The sequence below is a fragment of the Elgaria multicarinata genome, chromosome 3 (genome assembly GCF_023053635.1).
Source record: "Elgaria multicarinata webbii isolate HBS135686 ecotype San Diego chromosome 3, rElgMul1.1.pri, whole genome shotgun sequence".
Lineage (NCBI taxonomy): Eukaryota > Metazoa > Chordata > Lepidosauria > Squamata > Anguidae > Elgaria > Elgaria multicarinata.
In genome coordinates, this window is record NC_086173.1 from 39,725,962 (window position 1) to 39,748,441 (window position 22,480).

Here is a 22,480-nt window from a genome sequence, read left to right on the forward strand (position 1 = left end):
CCTGGGAAAACCTGATTCTTCCTGCGGTCTCAGGTTTGTCCCAAGACTGCGGAAGGTGTTTTGCCTGTCCCATCTGGTGTGTTAGCGCGGCACCAGAAATGGGCATGGAGCCAAGCAGTGCAGCTCCGTGCCCATCAGGGGATGGGGTGGCAGCAATTTTGCCACCCCTGGGATGGCAGGGAGGGGGTTGGGGACCAATTTCGGGTTTTTTATTTTTTTAAACTTACATTTTCAGTAGAGCAGGGTCTCATTCTTGCACAACTGGCCCTGCTGCTTTTTTTAAAAAAAAAGAAGACAAAAAAGGCACCCGCAACATCCCTGCTTCGTCCTGGGACGTTGCCACCACATGTGCATTCTGGGGGAGGCTTTCGCAATCAGGATATCACAAGAGCCTCCCCACTCCCTCCCGGAATGCTGGGAGGTGTAAAAAGGGCCCAAAAGTCTGCCATTGACTTCAGTAAGAAGGAGAAAATAAAAATAGCCACTCCTGCGTTGACAAGCTGCCCAGCCCATGTCACCACAACAGAGCATAGAATACAGTGCATCGCCTCATCCAATCACAGCATACCCCCACCAGCATGTAGATCCCACTCAGGAGACTATGACTAAGATTAGGTAATACAATGAGCTTGAGCAAGAACCAGGATGATGGAAATGTGCCTTTGGTGAACATTTAATTAAATATCTCTGTAGGGAGCTTAAAAGTGTCTGTAAAAGTCAGACAGGAAACCATCTTTACCTGGAATTTTGCCAGTCTTTAAGACTTTGACCAGTTCAGTGAACTCATCATGTGTGAACATTATCAACATTGGGAGCTTGTGACTCCGTTCTTTATTTTTGAAAGAGGGTTGTATCACAAATATTTTAAAATTCTTTTACTTGCCAGAGCCATAGAACCGTACAGCTTGGAGTAATTGAAAAGTCACATTTTTGCAGGCTTAGAAAATATACTTTGGGGCTGATGTCATGCCTTATGCTTTATCCACTTCTTAGGAAATATCTCTATAATCCCTTAACCAGTGAAATGAGGAACTTACTCAGAAGCACTATTGATCAAGCAGATTAATGAATTACTAGCCATTTGGTATTACAGTAAAAGTTTGTACTTTCACTGCAAATAAAGAAGGTCTTCAGGAGTAGGATGGGGAAACCAGTAAAAGCAGAAGGGGAAATGTCTGTTGGAACAGACACACAGAGATAGAGAGGGAGAGGGAGAGGGAGAGAGAGCACTGCCATTTCCCCCTCTTTCCACCCTAGCAAGGCTCCTGTGTCATGTAGCTATTTAAGACAATGTTGTATGGAAATATTGAACAAATCAGGCTACGGTCCTAGGATCCATGGGTGGGTGTTTCAGGGGCCATAGGACACTGCAGACCTTCCAATCTGTGGGCAGAGAAGAAGAGGCTATGGCTGTTTCTACACCTGCCTCCCCCCACCCCCGATCATCCCTGTGCATTCAAATGACTCAAAGGGATCCCGGGAGCAGGCACGGACGATCCCTCCATTTTCCTGGGATAATCCTTAGGTGTAGAAAGGGCCCAAGTTTGCTAATGACATCAAATTATTTAGTGTGGTTAAAACAAAAGGGGAGTGCAAAGATCTCTGAGAGGATCTCTCCAGGATGAGACAATGGGTATTAAAATGCCAAATGAAGTATAATATAACCTGATGTTGTTGGACCACTCCAACATTTCCTGCTCATTGGCCATGCTGGTTGAGGCTGATACAAGCTGAAGTCCAACCATATCTGAAGGGCAGGGACTGGAGGTCTTGCATGTTTCATTGAATTCACTGGGACTGGCTTTCAAGTAAACAAGTTGAGGATGGGCCACCATTCTATGTACAAGTTATTATTTCAGCGTATCTTACTTAGGAGTAGGCCCATTTAATTCAGTGGGATTGCTTGTCGGTCATCCATATGTTTGTCTTCCTGCTGCACTATATTTACTTTGTACCTTTATTATTTAAAAGCTGTTCTGTGCAACATTCACAGTGCAATCCTAGATGTATCTATTCAGAAATAATAATGTTGAATTAAGTGGGTTTAGGATTGCAGCCTTCATTTCACATATTAAACATATATTTCCAGAGGAAAAATGGTCCCTGGCAGACATAAAATTTCCAAAGTAATGAGATAGGTACAAGTTTTCAAATGTTGGTAAGAGGAAACAACAAATTCTATTGAGAGCACATCCAACTTATCAGCTTCTTCCCCCATCTACATTTGATAACATCTGGGCAATGAAACATTCAGTCCTGAAAGATAAGGTGTACAAAAGATTTCCAAACAAGACTATCTGCATTCTTGCAAGTATTTCATAACATGAATGACTAGCTGTTCTATCTTTTTACCCATCATTAACAGGAATTTCTCCATCCATGACCCTTTTCTTTTTGGTTTTGTTTAATCAAATAAATATGGAGAGTTAATATTTAGCCTTTCTGATGTGTTTATTTGAGGAGGCAAAGTACTGTGTTTGGGCTCATTTTGGCAGCCTGCAGTTCAGCCACAATGTCTCCTGTCCCACTGATCTTATGGATAGTTGTCCTAGCCCATACTACTCTGGCAGTTAATGGTAAGTGCCTCTACTAACAGGGATGGGCAGAATGTACATATGGATCTATTGGTAGAGATCTATTGGTAGAGTTCTGTGTGATTGGAAGTAGATCGGCAAGGATTTCTGACTCTTATTACTTCTTATTACTTACATTTAACTACCAAGGGGTGTCCCATAATATCTTGCACAGTAAACATGCCAAGGCATGGTTTGATGTATGGCACTACAGCAGCCCCTCAGATAGGATGTAAACCTGAAAGACCTTTAGCAAGTCTCTTGAACATGCAGAATAAACTCTGTGACATTTAGGATTTGTTTTGGTTGATACATTATGCTGTTATATTATGCTGCTCTTCTTTTTCATATATTTGTGGTTTTAATGCTGGATATTTTATTTATTATTTATTTTGTAATTCGCTTTGGGGAAACTTTTCAGTTCTGAAAAGTGACATAGATATAAATAAAATAAAATCAAGTTTTGAAGAAATACACTATTGCCTATGAAAAATATTGCTACAATATTTACCAGTTTTCAAGGGCTTGCATGAGTTTTTATCTTTTTGCTGCTAAAGACTAACATGATTTCTCTTCTGAAATTTTCTTTTTCAAAAGTCTACAGACTCTTTATTTCCTAGGCCTTTTGCTTTCTGTACTTCTTTCTAGAAGCTGGGCCATTTGCTCAGAGGACACCAGAGACCTTTCTGCCTGGCAATCTGTGACATTAGACCAGCTTAGTCAATCACTGTCAGAGGCTTCATTTCCACAAAATCCCTAATTGCATTATGATATTTTAGCCCCTAAAAGCATCCCTAAATGTTTCTCTGGTTTTGGAAAGAATTCTCCTCTGTGCTTTCCTTCTAACAAACCTTCCTGCAATTAAGGTCAACAAACCTGAAATCTGACATGAGGACCAAGGCAGTATTTAACAAGCGGCTGTCATCAAAAGCCAAGTACTGCTACTGTACTTAAGAAGACTGATGCAGGAGTGAATCACGATCCTGCATCAGTCTCTTTCTTTGATTCACCATCTTTAGGTAAATAGTTAATTCCATCTGTGAAAACAAAAGTAATGACATTTATTTATTACCTGTTTATATCATTGCTCCAATAACACGGGAGAACCGCAGTTCTTGTGAAAGTGTTCTGTATCTTCTAGTCTGTCCCCGACCACCCGAAATACCATTCGCTACCGTTGACATAGACAAGGCAGAATACTATTCTGGAGAAGAAATTACATACCGTTGCAACACTGGTTATATTCCTCAGTCAGGCTCAAGGAGATATACATGCCCTTTGAGTGGCAGATGGCCTGCCATCACATTGACGTGTACACGTAAGTAGGTCTTTCTTACGATGTGTCTCCTTGCCTTCTTACTTAACATACCCTAATTACAGTATGAAGCAATGTTTTGCTTTCAATTCTTTAATGTATTTTTTCCAGCTTCATATGTTTTTGTAGATGAAATTTCCCTGCCTTCAGAAAATCTCTTCTTTAATTCTAAATATACTGAATCTTCCACATTTCTACAGTTATGTGGAGGATTCAATATATCTTCCACATTCCTTATGTTTCCCTCCCCCCACCCTATCTCCCTCAGCAACAGCACGGGAATCAGATAATTAACCTTAGCCTTGAAGTGACATCACATCATGCTTACATCTGCTTTATCAAAGTTTTAAGGCTTACTTGAAGTATGGTTTGCCATGAGTCAATGGCAATAAACATTTGAATTGCATTGTCTGTACAGCCAACATCTGGATATCAATGCAGATACAGTGTTGCCATATGGGTCAACTATAATGGCTTAGGGGAAAGTCTCTTTTTCATGCTTTTAAGGTAAGATGGCTCGTGGATGAAAAATTCAGCAATCAGCTGAAAAATCCACAGCAGCAGTTGCAGCATCTAAGGCAAGGAGTGGCAACTTCAGGGGTTCTGGAATTAATTTCAACTCCTCATACCACCACCACCCTGCCCTGGGCTAACCCTAACCCCAAATTTGGCATCATCATCATAATCATCATCATCATCATCATCATCATCAAAACAATTGGCTTTAAAGCTAAATTTAGCTGTTTTACAGCACTATTACAGGTTGTTTTGCTGACACCCCTGTTTCCACAGCAGCAAATTTGATGACTGGGATGGCCAGAGCTACACTTATGGCCAAGGCTGCAGGCAGTATTATTATTATTTATTTATTTATTTATTTATTTATATAGCACCATCAATGTACATGGTGCTGTACAGAGTAAAACAATAAAATAGCAAAACCCTGCCGCATAGGCTTACATTCTAATAAAATCATAATAAAACAATAAGAAGGGGAAGAGAATGCACCAAACAGGCACAGGGTAGAGTAAAACTTTATGTAGGCTATGTGTTGCCCACCCCTGATTTAAGGCCTGGAAAGTATAGATCCTTCATCCTCCTCCCCCACCCCCAAAACAACCCTTCATAAGCTAGGGTGACCATATGAAAAAGAGGACAGGGCTCCTATAACAGTTGTATTGAAAAGGATATTTCAGCAGGTGTCTTTTGTATATATGGAGAACCTAGTGAAATTTCCTCTTCATCACAACAGTTAAAGAGTGCCCTGCACTCTTTTAAATCTGGTCACTCTAGTGTAACTCCTGCAGCTTTAACTGTTGTGATGAAGAGGGAATTTCACCAGGTTCTCCATATATACAAATGACACCTGCTGAAATTCACTTTTCTATGCAACTGTTAAAGATACAGGAGCCCTGTCCTCTCCTCTTTTTCATATGGTCAACCCTACATAAGCTATAACTGCCTTTTAAATGATCTAATTGCGTGTTATTCCGTATTCATTCTCACTTATTGTCAGCTGCCTGAGGGGGGCTGTCATTAGGAAGAAAGGCAGGATATAAACGCCCCAAATAAATGTGTGAATAAATGTTGTTACTAGAATTACAATTATTTATTTAGTGTCAGGCTCTAAGTAGTATTGTCATTTTTAAAATGAGAAAAGTCCCTATGCCTTTTATGGTTATATCTATTTACTTATTTATTATACACATTTTTATCCTGCCTTTCCAGACTGCATGCCCAAGGCAGCCAACAACCCCAAAACAAAAATACAATAAAAGGAGAGAGTGAAATTGCACATCATTAAAAAAAAATCTACAAAATAAAAATAGCAGCCACTCTGGTTTTAAACTAAAAGCTAGAAATAAGTGCAGCAAAATCACCATCAGCCTACATGAAATTATCAATTCACCAGCCCAAAGGTCTGCTAGGACAGGAGGATAGTTGCAGCTCTGTTGAAGGCTGAATTCTGGAGCCTGGGTACAGCGACTGCAAAAATCCTCTCCTGCACCCTTACCAAGCATATTTCAGATACTACCAAAAGATCTCTGTGCACAGGAAAGTTCATATTGGAGGTAACCTGGTCATAAACTGTAGGGCTTTAAAGGTCATGACCAGCATTTTGAATTAGGCTCAGAGATGAACTGGGTGCCAGTACTGTTATAAAACAGTAGTGTAGATCCTACCCAGAAGCACATCCACAAGTCTGAATCTTCAAAGGAGATCACTACCTCACCCAAAACAAATTGAATTCCTATTCCCGTATCAGCTGTATTGTTGACCGGGGGCACCTCAGGCTTGTCTGAATTAAATTTCCCTTTGTTGGTCCTCATCCAATCCATTACCTACCTTAAACACAACCATCAACAGCTTCCTTGGAATGTGATGAAAAGAGAAATAAGGCCCTTTCAGACATCCTGACCTGATGTCAATGGGGTAGCTATGCACGACCTGGCTTCCATTTCTCCCCACTTCAATACCACTGCTTTATAGTGGTATTGAAATGCACTGAACACTGTTGGGGTACCTTATGTAATCCATATACTTCTATTGTAGTGTTAAATTCCTGTTTTTAATTCCACATTATCCATAAGAGTGCAACAAATGGCACTGTGTGTCCTACGAGATATAAATGTGCAAGAGGGAAATAGTGTTACTATGATGGGATTGTAATGATTGATTTGATTTGATTTATTACATTTATATACTGCCCCATAGCTGAAGCTCTCTGGGCGGTTTACAAAAGTTAATAACAGTGGACATTAAAAAGTATACAAAATTTAAAACCATGAAAAACATAAACAGTATAAAAACAACGGTATCCATTTAAAAACAACACTTCTGGGGATTTGATTTGATTTATTACATTTAATGATATGACCCAAGGTATAGATTTGGCCTTTGACTGTGTGGTCTGATTTTTGAAGAGGGCTACAGAGTTGGGTAGTATTTGCATATTGCTGACATCACACCAAAAAATCCCTCCTCCAGCAATATCCTCCTATATCTGCCATTTATCCCGGATTGGTCACAACGTTGGAGCTCAGCATCTTCCAGTGCTGAGTTTGTTGAGTGTGGTGTGTGCTGCTGCTGCTGCTGTTGCTGCTGCTGCTGCTGCTGCTGCTGCTTCTTCTTCTTCTTCTTCTTCTTCTTCTTCTTCTTCTTCTTCTTCTTTTTTAAAAAAACCTCACCTTCATGCAGGATCGTGCCTGTGCAATTGCACAATTGTGCAAATGTCTCCTCTTAAAAAAAAGGGGGGCACCCTGGAATGTCCCTCTTTACTTCCAGGACAACTTGCTGGCGTGTGGCCCCTGAGGGACCATCCAGGAAGTAGAAAATTCTGTAATCATCCCTCCTCACTCCCCAAAGGGCTGCAGGTGTAGATGAGCCCATAATGTCACTGTTAAATAGAATGGGGAGCAAAATAGAAGGCTAGGCCAATAGCCAAGGCTTTGAACAAGAGCCACCGGCACCAACTTCTAGAATCAGCTCTGCAGAAAGGACCATAACCACTATCAAACAGTGCTGGCCAGTCCTGACCCAGCCAAGCTATTCATAAGCAGACCATGGTCAATTGTAACCAAAACAGAATTAAAAGGAACAAATTCACCCTGTCCTGTTCCCAGCAAAGGCCATTGCCTAAAACAGTTTTCCCCAAACTGGTGCCCTCCAGTTGTGGTGGATACCAGGCATTATGGGCTAACTCCCGCCATTCCTGTCCATTGGTCATGCTAGCTGGAACTGATGGGAGTTGAAGTCCAAAATGTCTGGAAAGAACCAGTTTGGGAAGACTGCACAAAAATAACCAAAGCTTTATCTGTTCTATAAGCAAGCCTAAAACTGGATTGCACTCATCCAGCTGAGGTGAACCTATATCCTCAAGGTACTTGTCCATTAAAGGAATATTAGAAACTAGCTGGAAATGATTATTTCAAAATAAAGTAACTTTTCATTATAAATGAAATTATCTAGTACAGGACTTTTAAAGCAATGGTTTTATCTCCTCCTCCTTCACAACACCCTCCTGACAGGAGATGTTTATCTCACCTCTTACTGGCCGATACTGGCTGCCTTGAAAGCCAGGAAAGGTGACGGTCAAGAAGGCATGTGGTTGGTCTCATCTCTTCAGGAATCCTGTCCATTTCCTCAGGACATACTACAAACTGAGAAACACCCACTGACTCTGTAATAACTGTGGCATCCAAGCTGGAACAGATCCAAACTATTTTGTCCACAGAGTATCTCTCCAAATGGTCACAGTGGGTTGCTAAGTGGTCCTTATCCCACCCCATCCATTATCCTCCTTTTAAATAGTTCCTGAGAATTGCTTTTAGCAGCTACAGAACAGGCAGAAACAACAGTTAAAGCCTTTCTGGCAATGGTGGAAAAAGCTGTAAGTTTCCACCTGTCACATAGCTGTGAAAAACAATTATTCAGAAACATGTAAAAGGGAGACTAATGAAGAATCCCTAATAACACGCAACATGCCTTTTCTAAAACTGCTTTGAAAGTCATGGTCATTTATAGCTTGCACAATACTGGACTTAGGTTAGCTATTCTAGTTCCCTTTTTCTTAAGGCTGATATATACAAAGAATTTATGTGCTACTCCCTAAGGCAGCTGCTTCCATGCACCAAACTGCTCTGGATCAACCCGCCATGGGAAGAATCCACCACCACTGTGCCTTCTCAAACCCTCCAAAGTGTGTGTTTGTGGTTATGTATGGCAGAGCATCCTCCACATGGCAATTTGCATCAAGTAAACTACTGAGAAGAATTATAGAAAGCTGCCTTGGACCAGTATTGTCTACTTGAGCAGCACAGTATCTTTCCCATCCCCTCCTACCTGATCTTTTTAACTGGCAATGTCAAGGATTTAACCTGAGGCCTTCTGCATTCATGGCAGGTACTTCAGCACTGAGCCAGCCACCACCAATACAGAGGAATCCTTGCCAGTCAGCAATTTAATGTGGGTTCATTGGCCAATAGACTTCCCATAGTGATGGTTGTGAATGAAATATGTAATGGATCTTTTAGAATGACTTGGGCCATAGCTAGATGGGGCGAAATCCTTGGGTGATTCCCAGGACCATCCCTGTGCGTCCACATGATGCATAGGAGATCCCAGGAGCAGGGAGAGATGATCCCTCCCTTGCCCTGGGATCTCACCCTCCCCTTCAAGCCCACTTTTCCCATGGTCTTGGGCTGATCCTGAGACCATGGAACATGTGTGAGGGCATCCCATTTTGTCCCTGTTCCTTGCGGTTCCTCGCGAGGACCCGGGACCCGCGCATGGGGTGCCGAGCTCCTCAGGAGCTCTGCACCCATTGGGGTGGGGTAGGGGGAGTGGGAAAATTAATTTAAAATAAAAAAGCTACCTTTTGCACATCACTGTTCATGCGCTCTTCTTCTTTAACCAAAAAAGAGAGAGGCGGGCGCGAAGTCCTCTCCCTCCGAGGTCATCGCGCGCCACATATAAACAGAGAGGCAGATCTTGCGATAAAAATATCACGAGATACTCACCCCTCCATCGTGCTAGACCGGTAGGTCTAGCTGAGGCCTTGGTTACCTCATCTCTGGAACAGTTTCATGTCTGTTTATTTTTCTGTCTATCTAAAAAATAATGAAACGTTGCCATGTGTTAAAACAGCAAGAAAATGTCCATTTCCTGACCCCTTGAACAATGGAGACATACTTCATGCAGATATCAGCTACCAGAGTGTTATAAGATTTTCATGCAATCCTGGGTAAGTTATTGTCATACTATGGAACTGGACCATTCATTTTCCACAAATTAATTTTCTAACATGTGCTTCATGTGGTCCCTGGCAGGGGATGGTGTCATATAGAAAAGAAGCTACAGATGATGTCTGATGCTCTTCTGTTTACTTTGCTAGTTTTCAAAGAACTATAAATATCATGCTTCACTTCTTTGAAAGTAAAGAAAGCCAAGCTTCCAAGTCCTCTTGGTCCTGAACAGGATATTGAGAATTGTTATGTTGTTGTATCTGCAAACAAGAACTACTAACTACATTGTAGCTACACCAGATCCCCATGCCCAAATGCCAAAAAGCATGGAATGGGCTGCTGAGCCAGCTCCAGAGGGTGACAGTTGCTTTGTTGGTGGAGGAGTATGCAAGCTTCTGATTTAACACAGAATTGTTCATAGTTTGATATGTAGCTCAAGAAAGCTATGTGTGTCAATTGGTAAACTATGCTTTAATTAGTATTTTATGTATTTTATGTTTGCTGTTGTTCCCTGCCTCGATCCAATCGGAGAGGTGGGTAAGAAATAAATTATGATTATTATTAATAAAAGTGAGAATAGCACTGTACAGCCAATCTTGGCATGCTTCTAAGTGCTGATAAAGCAGTATAACAACAACCCCCCCCCCCAAGGTCATACAATGAGTTCCATATGTTCAATGGCACACCCAACAGTGAATGTAACACATTACTGTTTTTTGATGTGGTTGTACCACTAAACTGCTTCACTGTTATTGGCTCCCACAGTGTTTTGGCAATGCATTATGTATGTGGTTTGACTATATTGCATAGTAATGTCCATGCCAGCAAAGCTTCTCTCATTAGCATGAACATAAACAAACAATACGGCCAGGTCATATAGGTGGGCTTCCGATACGTTACTGGAGGAGCACACATGTACAGTCCCTGGCTTCTGATCTGGCGAAGCATTTCCACTGGTGGAGTAGAGGAGATGCTCCTTGGCAATTCTCTCCTTCCCCTCTGCCACCTGAAAATTTGCTCTAGAGAGTTGAGGGACCTCCAGAACAGTGGGGAGATATTGCAGACAGCTTCAGAAGGAGAGGAATAGGTGAAAATCCCCTTGTGTCCTTTCTAAACAACTATGCTCAGAGGATGCTCCTGCCAGTGGAATAAAAGAATGGATCCAACCCTATGACTCCAATCCAGTTCCACACACAAAATTCACATAAATAGCAATGCAGGAGTGATTGAGATGGCTTGCTTTCGCTTTGAATTGCGATGAATGTAATGTATATAATACTCTTTTGAAGAGTAAAATTTGTTTCCATGCTACTGTGAATTGCACCTGAACAAAGGTACTACTGAAATGTATTGTATCCACTTGTCCAAAACACGTTCTTCATCTTAATAGTAACATAGGACTTTATTTTAAATACTGGGTGAGGACTCCCTGGGGAGCCATGTGGATAGAAATCAGAAGAAGAGCAGAAGAAGAGAATGGCCAAATCTAACTTTATGTATGAGCCCACCTAGATCTACATTTATCCAACCCCTGCTCACTTTTCTTGAAATCTAAGAATTCAGAACCTAGAACTTTGAAACAATGTAAACCAGTCTTCCCCAAGTGATCATGGCATTCAAAACAGTTTGCCTTCATCTAGTTTTAGACAAGGCATGTTGCGTGTTATTAGGGATTCTTCATTAGTCTCCTTTTTACATATTTCCAGATAATCACTTTTCACAGCTATATGGCAGGTGGAAATGAACAGTTACAGCCTTTCCCATCATTGGCAGAAAAGCTTTAACTGTTGTCTCTGCCTGTTCCATAGCCGATAAAAGCATTTCTGAGAAGCTATTTAAACAGGAAGGTAATGGAGGAGGGTGGTGATAAGGACCACTTGGCGACCCACTGTGACTATTCTGAGATAGTGTGTGGACAAAATAGTTTGGTTCTGTTCCAGCTTGGATGCCACAGTTATTATGGAGTCAGTGGATGTTTCTCAGTTTGCAGTAAAGCCTGAGGAAATGGACAGAATTCTTGAAGAGGTGAGACCAACCACACCACACACCTTCTTGTCTGTCACCTTTCCTGGCTTTCAAGACAGCCAGTGGTGGCCAGTAAGAGGTGTAGCAAACACCTCCCCTCAGAAGAGCATTGTAAATGTGGTAGTGGTAAGACCATTGCTTTAAAAGTCCTCTTCGAATCTCCCTGTACTAGATGATTTCCAGCTAGTTTGTAAGTCAGTGCTTAAGCATGTAGTTGCACCTGAACTCCAGGTTTCCGGGAGGAATGCAATGCAGTTTTAGGATTGTTTACAGACACAGCTTTGCTTGCCTTAGTGCAGCCTTCCTGGCAGGGCCACTGAGAATTATGGGAGTTGCAGTCCAAAACATATGGCGGGCACCAGGTTGCAGAAGGCTGGTGTAAATATTTGTGACACATTTTTATTTTTCACCAGATACGGTCTGATATAAACACTCTTGGCACCTAATAGGAAACTAAGTCTGAAAAACACTTATTTATTATTAACACTTATTTATTATGAAGTGCCTAAAATGTTCTAAGTGCTGTACGCAAGTTAAAAACACGACAGTCCCTGCTTGTAGGCTTACAATCCAAAGGGGAAAGTGATGGGGAGTCATGACTAAAGTAAGCACATCCAGGCACCAATTCTTAAAGTTACATTGTACTTCTTATAATGACCAGGGCAGGATCTACACTACTGCTTTGAAGTGCTTTATAACAGTTTTGACAACTGTTTGGGCCCAGGACACACTCTATATACAGTTGTCAAAACTTTTATAAAGTGCTTTAAAGCAGTAGTGTAGATCCTGCCCTTGATTGAAAACAGTTCAGGGTGCAGAGGAGCAAATTTGCAATTGGTCTCCCGGTGATGGAATACACTCTGATGTCCCATCTCTACCTCTGCTGAACTTTTATGCTACCCAAAATATCCAATTGGTCTTTAATAGTGGAAGATCTTAACAATGCTTTGAAAAATGTCCAGGTTTCGTCTTTGTCTTCTTTTTTATAATTTTTGTGTCTCAGGTAATGAACTCTAGAGAGCACTCTTGGTCAATCTCAGAGATTGTACTGGAACAGAATGGAGGAGATAACCTTCTAGGTTGGTTGCTCCTAAGCTGTGAAGCATCTTATTTAGTTAAAGAAATAAAAACAGGACAGTAACTATAATGCGGTGCAAATATTAGAGCACAGTTATGATATGTTTATGGCAGTGCAACAGATCAGGTCGTCAACTGCAGTATCATCCACAAGATGCAGCTTCCAATAGTTGTTGATTAAAGCTTCATTGATTCGCATTCCTCTCCATATTTCACATGACAAACTTAGGGTCATAACCAATGAGACATAACCACATAATGGTAGTGTTGCATTAGATACTGCCCATTGGATGCTAGATCTGTATTTTACAGAAATGGTTGGAGTCTGTCTGTCATTTTTTAAAGAGTTCTAATTGCTGCACACTGTGGGACTGGCCATATCCCATGTGTACAGACATGAGGTTGTAGGAGAGGCCTTTATTTTATTTAACTAGTGAAATATCCATCATGACAAGGCACGTGGAATCAAGTTATAAGTGGGAGAGGGGAGATAGTTGTCTCTTCCTCAAGTGCAGTCCAGATCTCTTTCTACAAATTTACTTAATTGGTTTGGTGCCCCTTGCTATCATGCTCAGAATAAGAATGATGTCTGAGAGAGACTTGGGCTCTCTCTCTCAGACCTCTCCACAACCACTTAATTACATTTACAGAGCCCGGTTGACTTTTGTGTTGACCAGGGAATTGCTATGTTGAACTTCAAGAACTTAAGAGACTACTTATGACTACATTAGGAGACAGGCCCAAGATAAAAAAAAAAGATTTCTGATAGAAAATTTCACAGAAACCATGATATTCCTGTGGAAAAGCTGATATACCGTAATTAAAAGCAGTTTCTGTAAAATGTGTCAAGATGGGGGCTAGGCTCCCTGGTTTGGTTTCAGATTCTGAGTCAGACTCGAAGGCAGAGCTAGAAGCTCAAACAAGACAGAACGCAGGGGAGGAAATTCCCCAAGACTATCCAGGAGTAAGGTGGGATCTTCCCAGAAGCTTATCAACAGGAGTCCCAGGTTCAGAGACTTTCTTCTCTCCACCCACTTGGGAACTCAGCTTTTCTTGCAGGGGGAGGGAGCACCAGAATTGACAGATTCCAGAGTCTGCCTCAGGATTAAGCGGGCAGAGTTGAGAGGAGGTGGGAGGTGGACCGCCAGACTGGCTGCATGTCAGAATTTGGGTCAAGAGAACTCTCCCTTAAGGACGAATCCAGTAAAAGCCTGTCGGGCATGGTGGGAAATCATCCATTTAGTTGATAGGTAACTGCCTTGCTTCTTTTGGCTGTTTAGGCTTAGAGGACAGCTCCTAGCCTTCACAGATGTACATGTGTGAAGAGGTTTGGTTTTTTTTACTGAATAAAAACTTTGTGGATTGCACAGTGAGTCTCTGTTACCTTACATTTCGGTGAGATTGCTTGGAATCCTAGCAAAATGTTTTCCATTCGAGAATTTTTTTTTGGTCAAGCTCTAGTACAAATATTCTTAAAACTGCTGTTATTTCAATGTTAATTCTCAGGTACATTCTTCAAGGACCTACGACAAGTCAATGTCTAGCAGATGGGCAATGGAGTGCAAAGCTACCTCAATGCCAACGTATGTGTGAGAAGTTAGGATGTATGTATATAAAAATGCATGGGACTGAGTTGGTTTGATCCTCCATAAGGGGGAAGCAAATATATAAAAGTAGTTACACATCTACTGGAAAGTTGGTATGTTGCATCCATGTAATCAAAGACACCCTGATTAAAATAAATGTCTAAACATAAGACGTCATACCTCTCCCATTCAAAATAGGCTATTCATACCCCGCCCTACCTTTCAAATGTGTATGGCACTTGCATACTTGCAAGAGATCTGCAATTTAGTAGACCTGGAGTTTAAGATACTATTATTAGAGACATCTGAAAAGGGGACACTTGTACATCTCTCTCTCAAAATGGGGTATGTGAAGTGTACCTCAAAATAGTTGAGGTATGTCTTTCACTAGAAAACTGAAATTTGGTACACATGTAGCATTTCACTCTCTAAATATGAAAAATAAAGTTTACCTCATAGTAAAAGCCAGCAGTCCAGCACATGGGAACATAAGCCACACATGTGACAGAATACATGGATGATTTGCCTGTGAAAATAATATACTTTAAAAAAAATCACCCTCAAATAGATTTAAATACTCTAATGGTACAGGTTTAGCAAATACTCTTACATAGTACTGCATAATGAGTTCCACAAGGGACAAAAGTCTTTTGTTTGAAGTTTAACCAAATATGCATAAGAGTAAAGTTTTGATACTGTGTGATATATTTTTTTACTTTCCCCCCCAGCTGTGATTTGTCCTCCACCTCCAGTTTCTGAATTTGGAGCCCTTTCTTACCACAGGAATAATCCCGGAAACATATTCGTCTTCCAAGATGTAATCACATTTGAATGTTTATCGCCTTATGCTCTGTTTGGAAATGAAACAGCCAGCTGTCTGTCCAATGGGAACTGGAGTGAGCTACCAGAATGCAGATGTAAGTACCTCAAATACAGTGTTGCTATTTTAAAGACTGCCTAGAGCAGGGTGGGCAAATTGTTTCTGAATTGTCCCCGAGTCATCCTTTCCTTGCTGTTTTTCCTGGAGGGATCAGTTCTACTTTGGAGGTGGTTTCTGCATCATAAATTCTCATGAAGTTACTCTTTCCCCCCCTTACACAGCTGTACAGTGTCCATATCCAGAAGCAATAGAAAATGGATTTATAAACTTTGCTCTTCGCAGAACGTATAACTATGCTGAGACCGTGACCTATGGCTGTAATCCATCATACGTGCTCGACGGAGCTACAGTAGCCAGGTGTGAAAAAACAGGCCACTGGTCACCAAAACCAACTTGCAGAGGTATAACTCAGCATCTGGTATATCTGTAAGAATACACTGGCCAAGATTTTGGATATTTATTTATTTATTACTTATTTATTTAATAATTTGCATACTGCTGTCCATATTTGATATCACTAAGCAGTTCACAAGAAAAATCAAAAGCCATTAAAATACATTATGATAGGCATTAAAATACGATTGCTAACACATTTTTACAAACATTAATAAAAACATTAAACTACTTAAAGCATTAAAACCAATTGTACTCAGGGAACGCCTGGGTAAAGGAATGGATCTCTACTTTGTGCCTAAAACATGCTAGTTAGTGCCTCCCAACTACTCGGGAGGAGGTCAGTCCACAGGTTAGGTGCCAACATGGAGAAGGCCCACTTCCTGGTTGCTGTGAGATGGCAGTCTGCAAGTCAGGGTACAACTAGTAAAGGCCTCCTCCGAATACTTGCACAGGTCTGTATTGGAGAAGGTCGTACGCCTGGTAACCTGGTCCTAAGGCGTTCAGGGTCTTATATACCAACAGCAAGACTTTGTGGTTGGCTTGGTAGCTAGGTAACCAGTGCAGTTGCTTCAATACTGGTGTAGCATGTGTACAACCAGGCACTCCATCCAGTATTCTTCACCAGCTGGAGCTTCTTGCTTCTTCTAAGCATGAGGATAGCCCCACATAAAGCTGGATGTCTATTCTCCCCCACCCCAATAAAAGGCAGCCATCCCTCAAGCTGCAGAAGTTCTCCAGGCTGACCATGCACTTTCCCCCCTGAAGCAAAACCAAAGCATGAAGCTTGTGGATTGGATCTTAAAGGCTCCCCTGCCAGATGCCCCCCCCCCCCCGCCCTCAGGAGCAGAGAGGCTGCATCCCTCCCCTCTCTCAGAAGAAGCAAGAGGGCTCCCTCTTGCAGGTTCCCAAAGCATTTCAGCTTGGGAAACTAATTGCCTTTCTAGTGCCTGGTTAGGAGTGAAAACCTCCCAGCTCACCTTGAGATAAGACTCTATGAGAAAAGGGAATGAGGCTTACTCTTGTCAGCTAAACCCTACAAAAATCTGTGTTAGGCTACACAGGTCTCTTAGAAGCATTTCGAAACTCTGTGAAGTCCATATTTCTGCTCACTAACAAACTCACTACAAATGACAATGATAGTATCTTTAAAATATGTCTCATGCAATAATAAAAAAGGCATCCAGGCATGAAACAAGGAATGAACCTTGAATCCAAATACTAATCAGTGTCATTATATTTATTGTGCTGTATAAGAATCCATCAGGTGCTGGCTCATAATCCTTGGGTAATCAATTAATAGATGCCCAAAATGTTATGTATAGAACCTTAATAATAACAACGACTTCAAGATACAAGGTATATTTAAACAACAACAAAATCATTATGGCTCCAATCTAGGCAAAGCTAGTTGTGACTACGGCCACAGCTAGACCTAAGGTTTATCCTGGGATCATCCAGGGTTCGCCCCTGCCTGAGCACTGGATCCCCTGTGTGTCACCTAGATGAACAGGTTTGACCCCTGGACGATCCAGGGATAAACCTTAGGTCTAGCTATGGCCTAATTCTTCATGTAGGGCTTAGCAACATTCTCTGGATTGGGGTCTTTTAAAATAAATATATTGCAGATGTAATATAATATCTATAATTAGAATAGGTGTATAATAATAGCTGTCAGTAGTAAGGGATGATTGTCATTTCATGCATGTAGTTAGCTGCTTAAGAACACCAAGACATCCTAGAGAGGCAGAATAATTTTGATGATATACAAGGATGATACACAGGGAAGAATTGTAGTTCGTGGTTGCTGTGGAAAATACATCTGTTAGTTAATTGGCTCGACCAGCCCAATTTTGCTAGGTTTATTAATAAAGCAATGGCTTGTTATCATTTCCCCCATAGTGATTCCATATGAGCTGATATCAGACTAACCAATAGATGCTTCATTTTCCAACCATGCTATTTGCATTTTGACCCCCTTGCAGCACCGTGTAAAATGCCTGCTAAAAAAGGAACAGTGTTATACAATGGGGAGAAAGTGAAAGTGAAGCATCTCCAAAATGGAATACAACATGCTGAGATCATCTGGTTTTTCTGTAAAAATAATGAACAACACTGTAGTTATAAAGTATCTACTCAGTGCGTGGATGGCCATCTTTCAGCCCCTGCCTGTTTCAAAGGTATGGTCAAGTTTTTCTGGTTTGGTAAATGGAGCACATGAAATTACGTCTTTCACATTATCTTGATACAAATGAGTTGGCTAAAGATGCAATATTTAGAAGCGAAGTGCAAGGGCTCCTCTGATGTTGCATTTATCTACTTACTGTAAGGAAGGGAGTATTGGGATGCTAATAAATGCTGCAATTGCAAGTATTGGAATTCAGCTGTAGTTTGGAAGTCATATTTGGCACATGGTATAGACAAAGACAAGAACTCATCATCAGAAGCTGAAGTGTTATGAAGACCAATCAGCCTCTGCCCAATTGTTTTGAATTGGACTGAAGCCCTGATGTCTCATGAGACAATGAGAGGGTTTGTGGTCTTTTGGGTAATATTTTTGAGACACGTGTAGTCCACAGTACAAGCAAGGCAAACTCCCCTGTCCTCACCTATACTGAACTTCCTGGGGATATTATATTAGTGCTGAAACTGATCCTGGCTTCAGCCTACATATTGACCTGATGGCTCTGTGCTGTCCATATTTTTTGTACTTCTTAAACAAGCCCATTGAATCATCCAAAAGGAAGTTACTTTGGGGTCTGAAAGTGATCTGTATCACTTTCAGGGTTCTTTAGAAAACACACACACATGGCCAGAGATTACATATAAACAGTCAGATGGCAAAGAAGTTGTGTAATTCCATTATAATAATCCTAATTTATTCCCATAAAAGCTGACTTTTCTTTTAGGTACAACTTTATTTGTAAAAAAGATGAAATGCCACTATGAGCCTTTCGACATGAGGCATTTATTGTGTGTTCACAATTCCTCATTCATGGTACTTTGTGAGTTCTTTACATAACAGTGTAATCCTCCAGGGCCTCTCCCATGCTTTGCAACCATTCTAGCCCCCCCCCCCCCCTTTTTCTAATGAGGAAAGTCTGGTACTTCTGTGAATGGTGGCATGAAGCTCCACTGTATTTGCACAATTCTGCTATACCACAGCACTACCTAGTGGCTGTGTAATGGAACATATAGAAAGGCAGAAAAAGAAAACTCCCAGGAAAAAAAAAACCTGTGTAAAGGAGCTGATCTTTAAACCCACAAAGAATCTGGAAACAGAAGCCTTGTTAAAGTGGTGGATTAAAAGCCTCATTTAGAAAAGCCCTATATTATGCCTAGCTTAATGTGAAAATAATCCAGTTGTTTTGCATGGCCTGGATTGATATTCAGTGTTCTGCTGAACCGAACACGTTTATCATTTAATGACCGGCTGTGTTAATATTTTCTCTATATATCACTATTTATGGAATATGACTGTGACTGGAACACATCTTGAGAAATAAGTATTCTTACCTAAACTTTTATTTTAAACAGAACCTGGGATCTTTTCCTTCCTGAAAACAGAGGTAGCAGACATGACACCGTGTGGGAACATTAACTGAAAAGTGCTATCTCCATGTCTAGTTGGAAAAAAACATGCATGTAAATGAAGCAACAGTCGTTCCTAGAGCACATCCACCTCCAGTGCAAGCATATCCCTACCAGCATATTTTAAACAGCCCTTTAAAAGTAGCTATGTCACATTTGCATTTAAACTACTTAATGTCTTGATCATTTTTTCTCATGTTATAATTTTTTAAGAAACCTACTCTCAGGCTACTTACAGGCCTGGTTCAGACAACACGCTAAACCATGCTGCTTAACCACAAAATGGTTAAGGGAATGTATTAACCTTATGCATTCCCTTAACCATTTTGTGGTTAAGCAGTGTGGTTTAGCGTGTTGTCTGAATGGGCCACAGAGTATAAGTATGTAGGGGTTAACATATTGTCAAAGTAGCTTTACAACAGGTTCAATCTATGGATGTATCCAGAGCACGCCTAATCAGATTTTGATGGATGACTTTCCATTCTTAAGACTTGAAGATACGGACAAGATTTGCGTATTGTGGTTGATTACATCTGGCATGAAGGTGATATCTGAGGGGGGGGGGGTTTGAAGTTAAACATTTCTCTTTAAGAGAGGGAGGAGTCCCAGACTCCTCAAAGGAAGTGGTAACGTGGCCACTCCTGATAAAGCCATTTCTGGACCCAGAGGACTTAACTATAAATCAGTGGCCAACATCTCCTTCATGGGCAACTTACTTGAGACTGTGGTGTCCAGCCAGACCCAGCTGCTCTTGGATGAACTTTTCTTTTTTAATCCATTTTAATTGGTATTGAAGCCTCAGTTTGGTACAGAAACCATTCTGGTTGCCCTGTGGGATGACCTATGCTAAAAAAAAAAAAAAAAAAGAGAGAGAGAGATGGGGGAATGCAACCCTATTAAGTTATCCTGAACCTTTTGATACTATTGGCTATGTTATCCTTCTGGACGGATTGTCAGAATTGGGAGCAGGTGGGAAACCAACACAGTGGCTCCACTTATATTTGGACAACTGTTTCCAGAATGTAGTATTGGGGTACATTTGCTTGGCCCCTTGGCATTTATGCTTTGGGCTCCCACAGGGTTTCATCTTGTCTCTCATACTGTTTATCATCTACATGAAACAGCTTAGCAAGTTCATCTCGAGATTTAGAGTGCAATGCCACCAGCATACTGATAACATGCTGTTTCTCTCTTTTTTTGGATCCCAATGAAGTGGTGCACTATACCTAACCACAGTAGTGGGCAGTCAATCCTGATATGATGGAGATACTGTTGGTGGGTCATTCATCTGTCTAGGGTAATGGTATTTATCCACCTCTGAATGGGGTTGCACTCCCCCTAAAGGATCAGGGGAGTTGTACATCCATGTTACTTGAGACACAATAGTTCTTGGTGGCACAGGGTGCCTTATACCACCATAGTAAATCCTATGTTCTTACTTAGATGATGACAGCATGGTCTCAGTGATCCACGCTCTGATAATCTCCTGACTAGATTACTGTAATGTGTTGTACAAAGGTCTGCCTGAAACTTTGGTTAGTACAAAACATATCAGCAAGTGTATTATCTGGAACCAGATGTTATGATTACATTATACCAGTTTGTTTCCAGGTTCAATTCAGAATGCAGGTTTTAACTTGTAAAGCCTTTCATGGCTTCTGGCCATAGTATCTGAAGGCCTGTCTCTTCCCATACGAAATTCACCAGGTGCCTACTTCTGACCAGCCCTTTTATGTGGTGGCCCGCTAACTGTGGAATGCCCTCCTTAGAGAGGTCTGCCTGGCACTAACTTTATTGACTTTTTCATACCAGGTGAAGACCTTTTTATTCTCACAAGCCTTTTAAATACTTTTAGAACTGCATCTTCAAACTGTCCTTTTTCATGCTGCTTGGCTACTTATCCTCCTCTTGAATACATTGTTTTATTGCTGCTTTTAAATTTCAGTATTTAAGTGATGTTTTATTATGTAAGTTGCCCTGAAAGCTTTGACTGTAAGTTGACTGATAAGTGAAATGAGGAAAGATAGATATATGAAGCAGCAATAGTGTGTTGGTCTTTTCATGTGATCATGAAACTATTTTTGATAAGTAACCACCTGTGCAAATACATACAATAAAGCTATCTAACCTTTATGGTAAGGTGCCTTTTCCTGCTCCACACAAAAAGGTTGACCATATGTATAATAAAGTCAACATTAATGTATCCTTGCAATATGAGGCTAGGAGAAAAAGACCAGCCAATGAACTGGTCCAACCTTGAAATACAGCGGGGAGCAAGGAGGTGGTTGAAGGCACAAATTGTTGTCTTAATGGTGTCACATCTGTTGAATTGTGAGGGGCATTTGGAGCCTGCTTTGGGAAGCAAAATTTCTTCAGCTACCGCTGCCAAATGGTCCTTTTGAAATAGCTCCTTATCAGGTTGTTGACAGTGATTGTTGGGGAAAATAAAGGCAACTATAAGGTAAAACTAACTGCCAAGACTTCTCAACAAAGACAAACTTTGGTGGTGTATTTATTTATTTATTACACTTATATACCGCCCCCATAGCCAGGGCTCTCTGGGTGGTTTACAGAAATATACTAGTATATCCTTGAATACTAGTGTCCTGTGATTCTTCCATATATGTAGGAGCATGCCATGCAAGAAATAAAGTTTTAAAAAGTTGTCCAACACAAGAATCCTGCTTTTTCAGAAGCTCAGTTTTTATTTAATAATTAAACAGTCGAACAGAAAATTGTGAGGTGAGCAGGAAATGTGCCTGGAAACCTCAAACCAAAGGAAATTGTGTTTGGTGAGGGTCCCATTGCGTAAATGTACTGGCTTGTCACTGTATTACAAGTTCTTTATTAGGTGTTTTACAGAACATACAAAACCACCCTAGAATTAAGAAAATGCAAATTACTTTCCAGACAACTTTGCAAAAGATATATTAATGAGTGATGCTTCAACATACCTACACTACATATAAACTTCATTAAATTCAGTCTGGCCTTCAGACTGCAAAAGGAACAACAAATGTGATAAATACTTCCATTTGGAGGATTGCAATTATTTTGTTGTGCATCCTCTCTGCACGGGTAAAGTTTCTGTTCTCTTCTCTGATCACAGAACATGAAATTCTTTCATAGAAAATTAACTAAGGTTCTCCATAATTGCTATCATGACATGACTTCAAAGTGGGACACATTATTAGAAATGTAAAAATATTGGTCTTGGAGGCAGCAACTTTCATAGGTTTTCAATACCAATTACCAATGAAATTCTCACTCCTTCTGCACTGGAGAGGCCTATAGAG

General features: G+C 40.9%; 1 protein-coding gene across 1 annotated transcript; it reads left to right on the top strand.

Moving 5' to 3' along the window:
• The first annotated feature begins 2,467 nt into the window (after positions 1-2,467).
• APOH (apolipoprotein H) lies at positions 2,468-21,317 on the top strand. The gene is made up of 8 exons (XM_063120034.1): positions 2,468-2,576; positions 3,715-3,891; positions 9,535-9,631; positions 14,241-14,317; positions 15,049-15,237; positions 15,422-15,601; positions 17,579-17,773; positions 19,131-21,317. Exons 1-8 carry the CDS (start codon positions 2,513-2,515, stop codon positions 19,196-19,198), a joined length of 1,047 nt encoding a protein of 348 aa, XP_062976104.1. The 5' UTR covers positions 2,468-2,512; the 3' UTR covers positions 19,199-21,317.
• Positions 21,318-22,480: the final 1,163 nt, after the last annotated feature.

Coding starts and splice junctions, on each gene's coding strand:
- APOH (XM_063120034.1), top strand. CDS start 2,513: ATGTCTCCTGTCCCACTGATCTTATGGATAGTTGTCCTAGCCCATACT. Junction 3,892..9,534: donor CATCACATTGACGTGTACAC/GTAAGTAGGTCT, acceptor GTGTTAAAACAG/CAAGAAAATGTCCATTTCCT. Junction 15,602..17,578: donor ACCAAAACCAACTTGCAGAG/GTATAACTCAGC, acceptor ACCCCCTTGCAG/CACCGTGTAAAATGCCTGCT.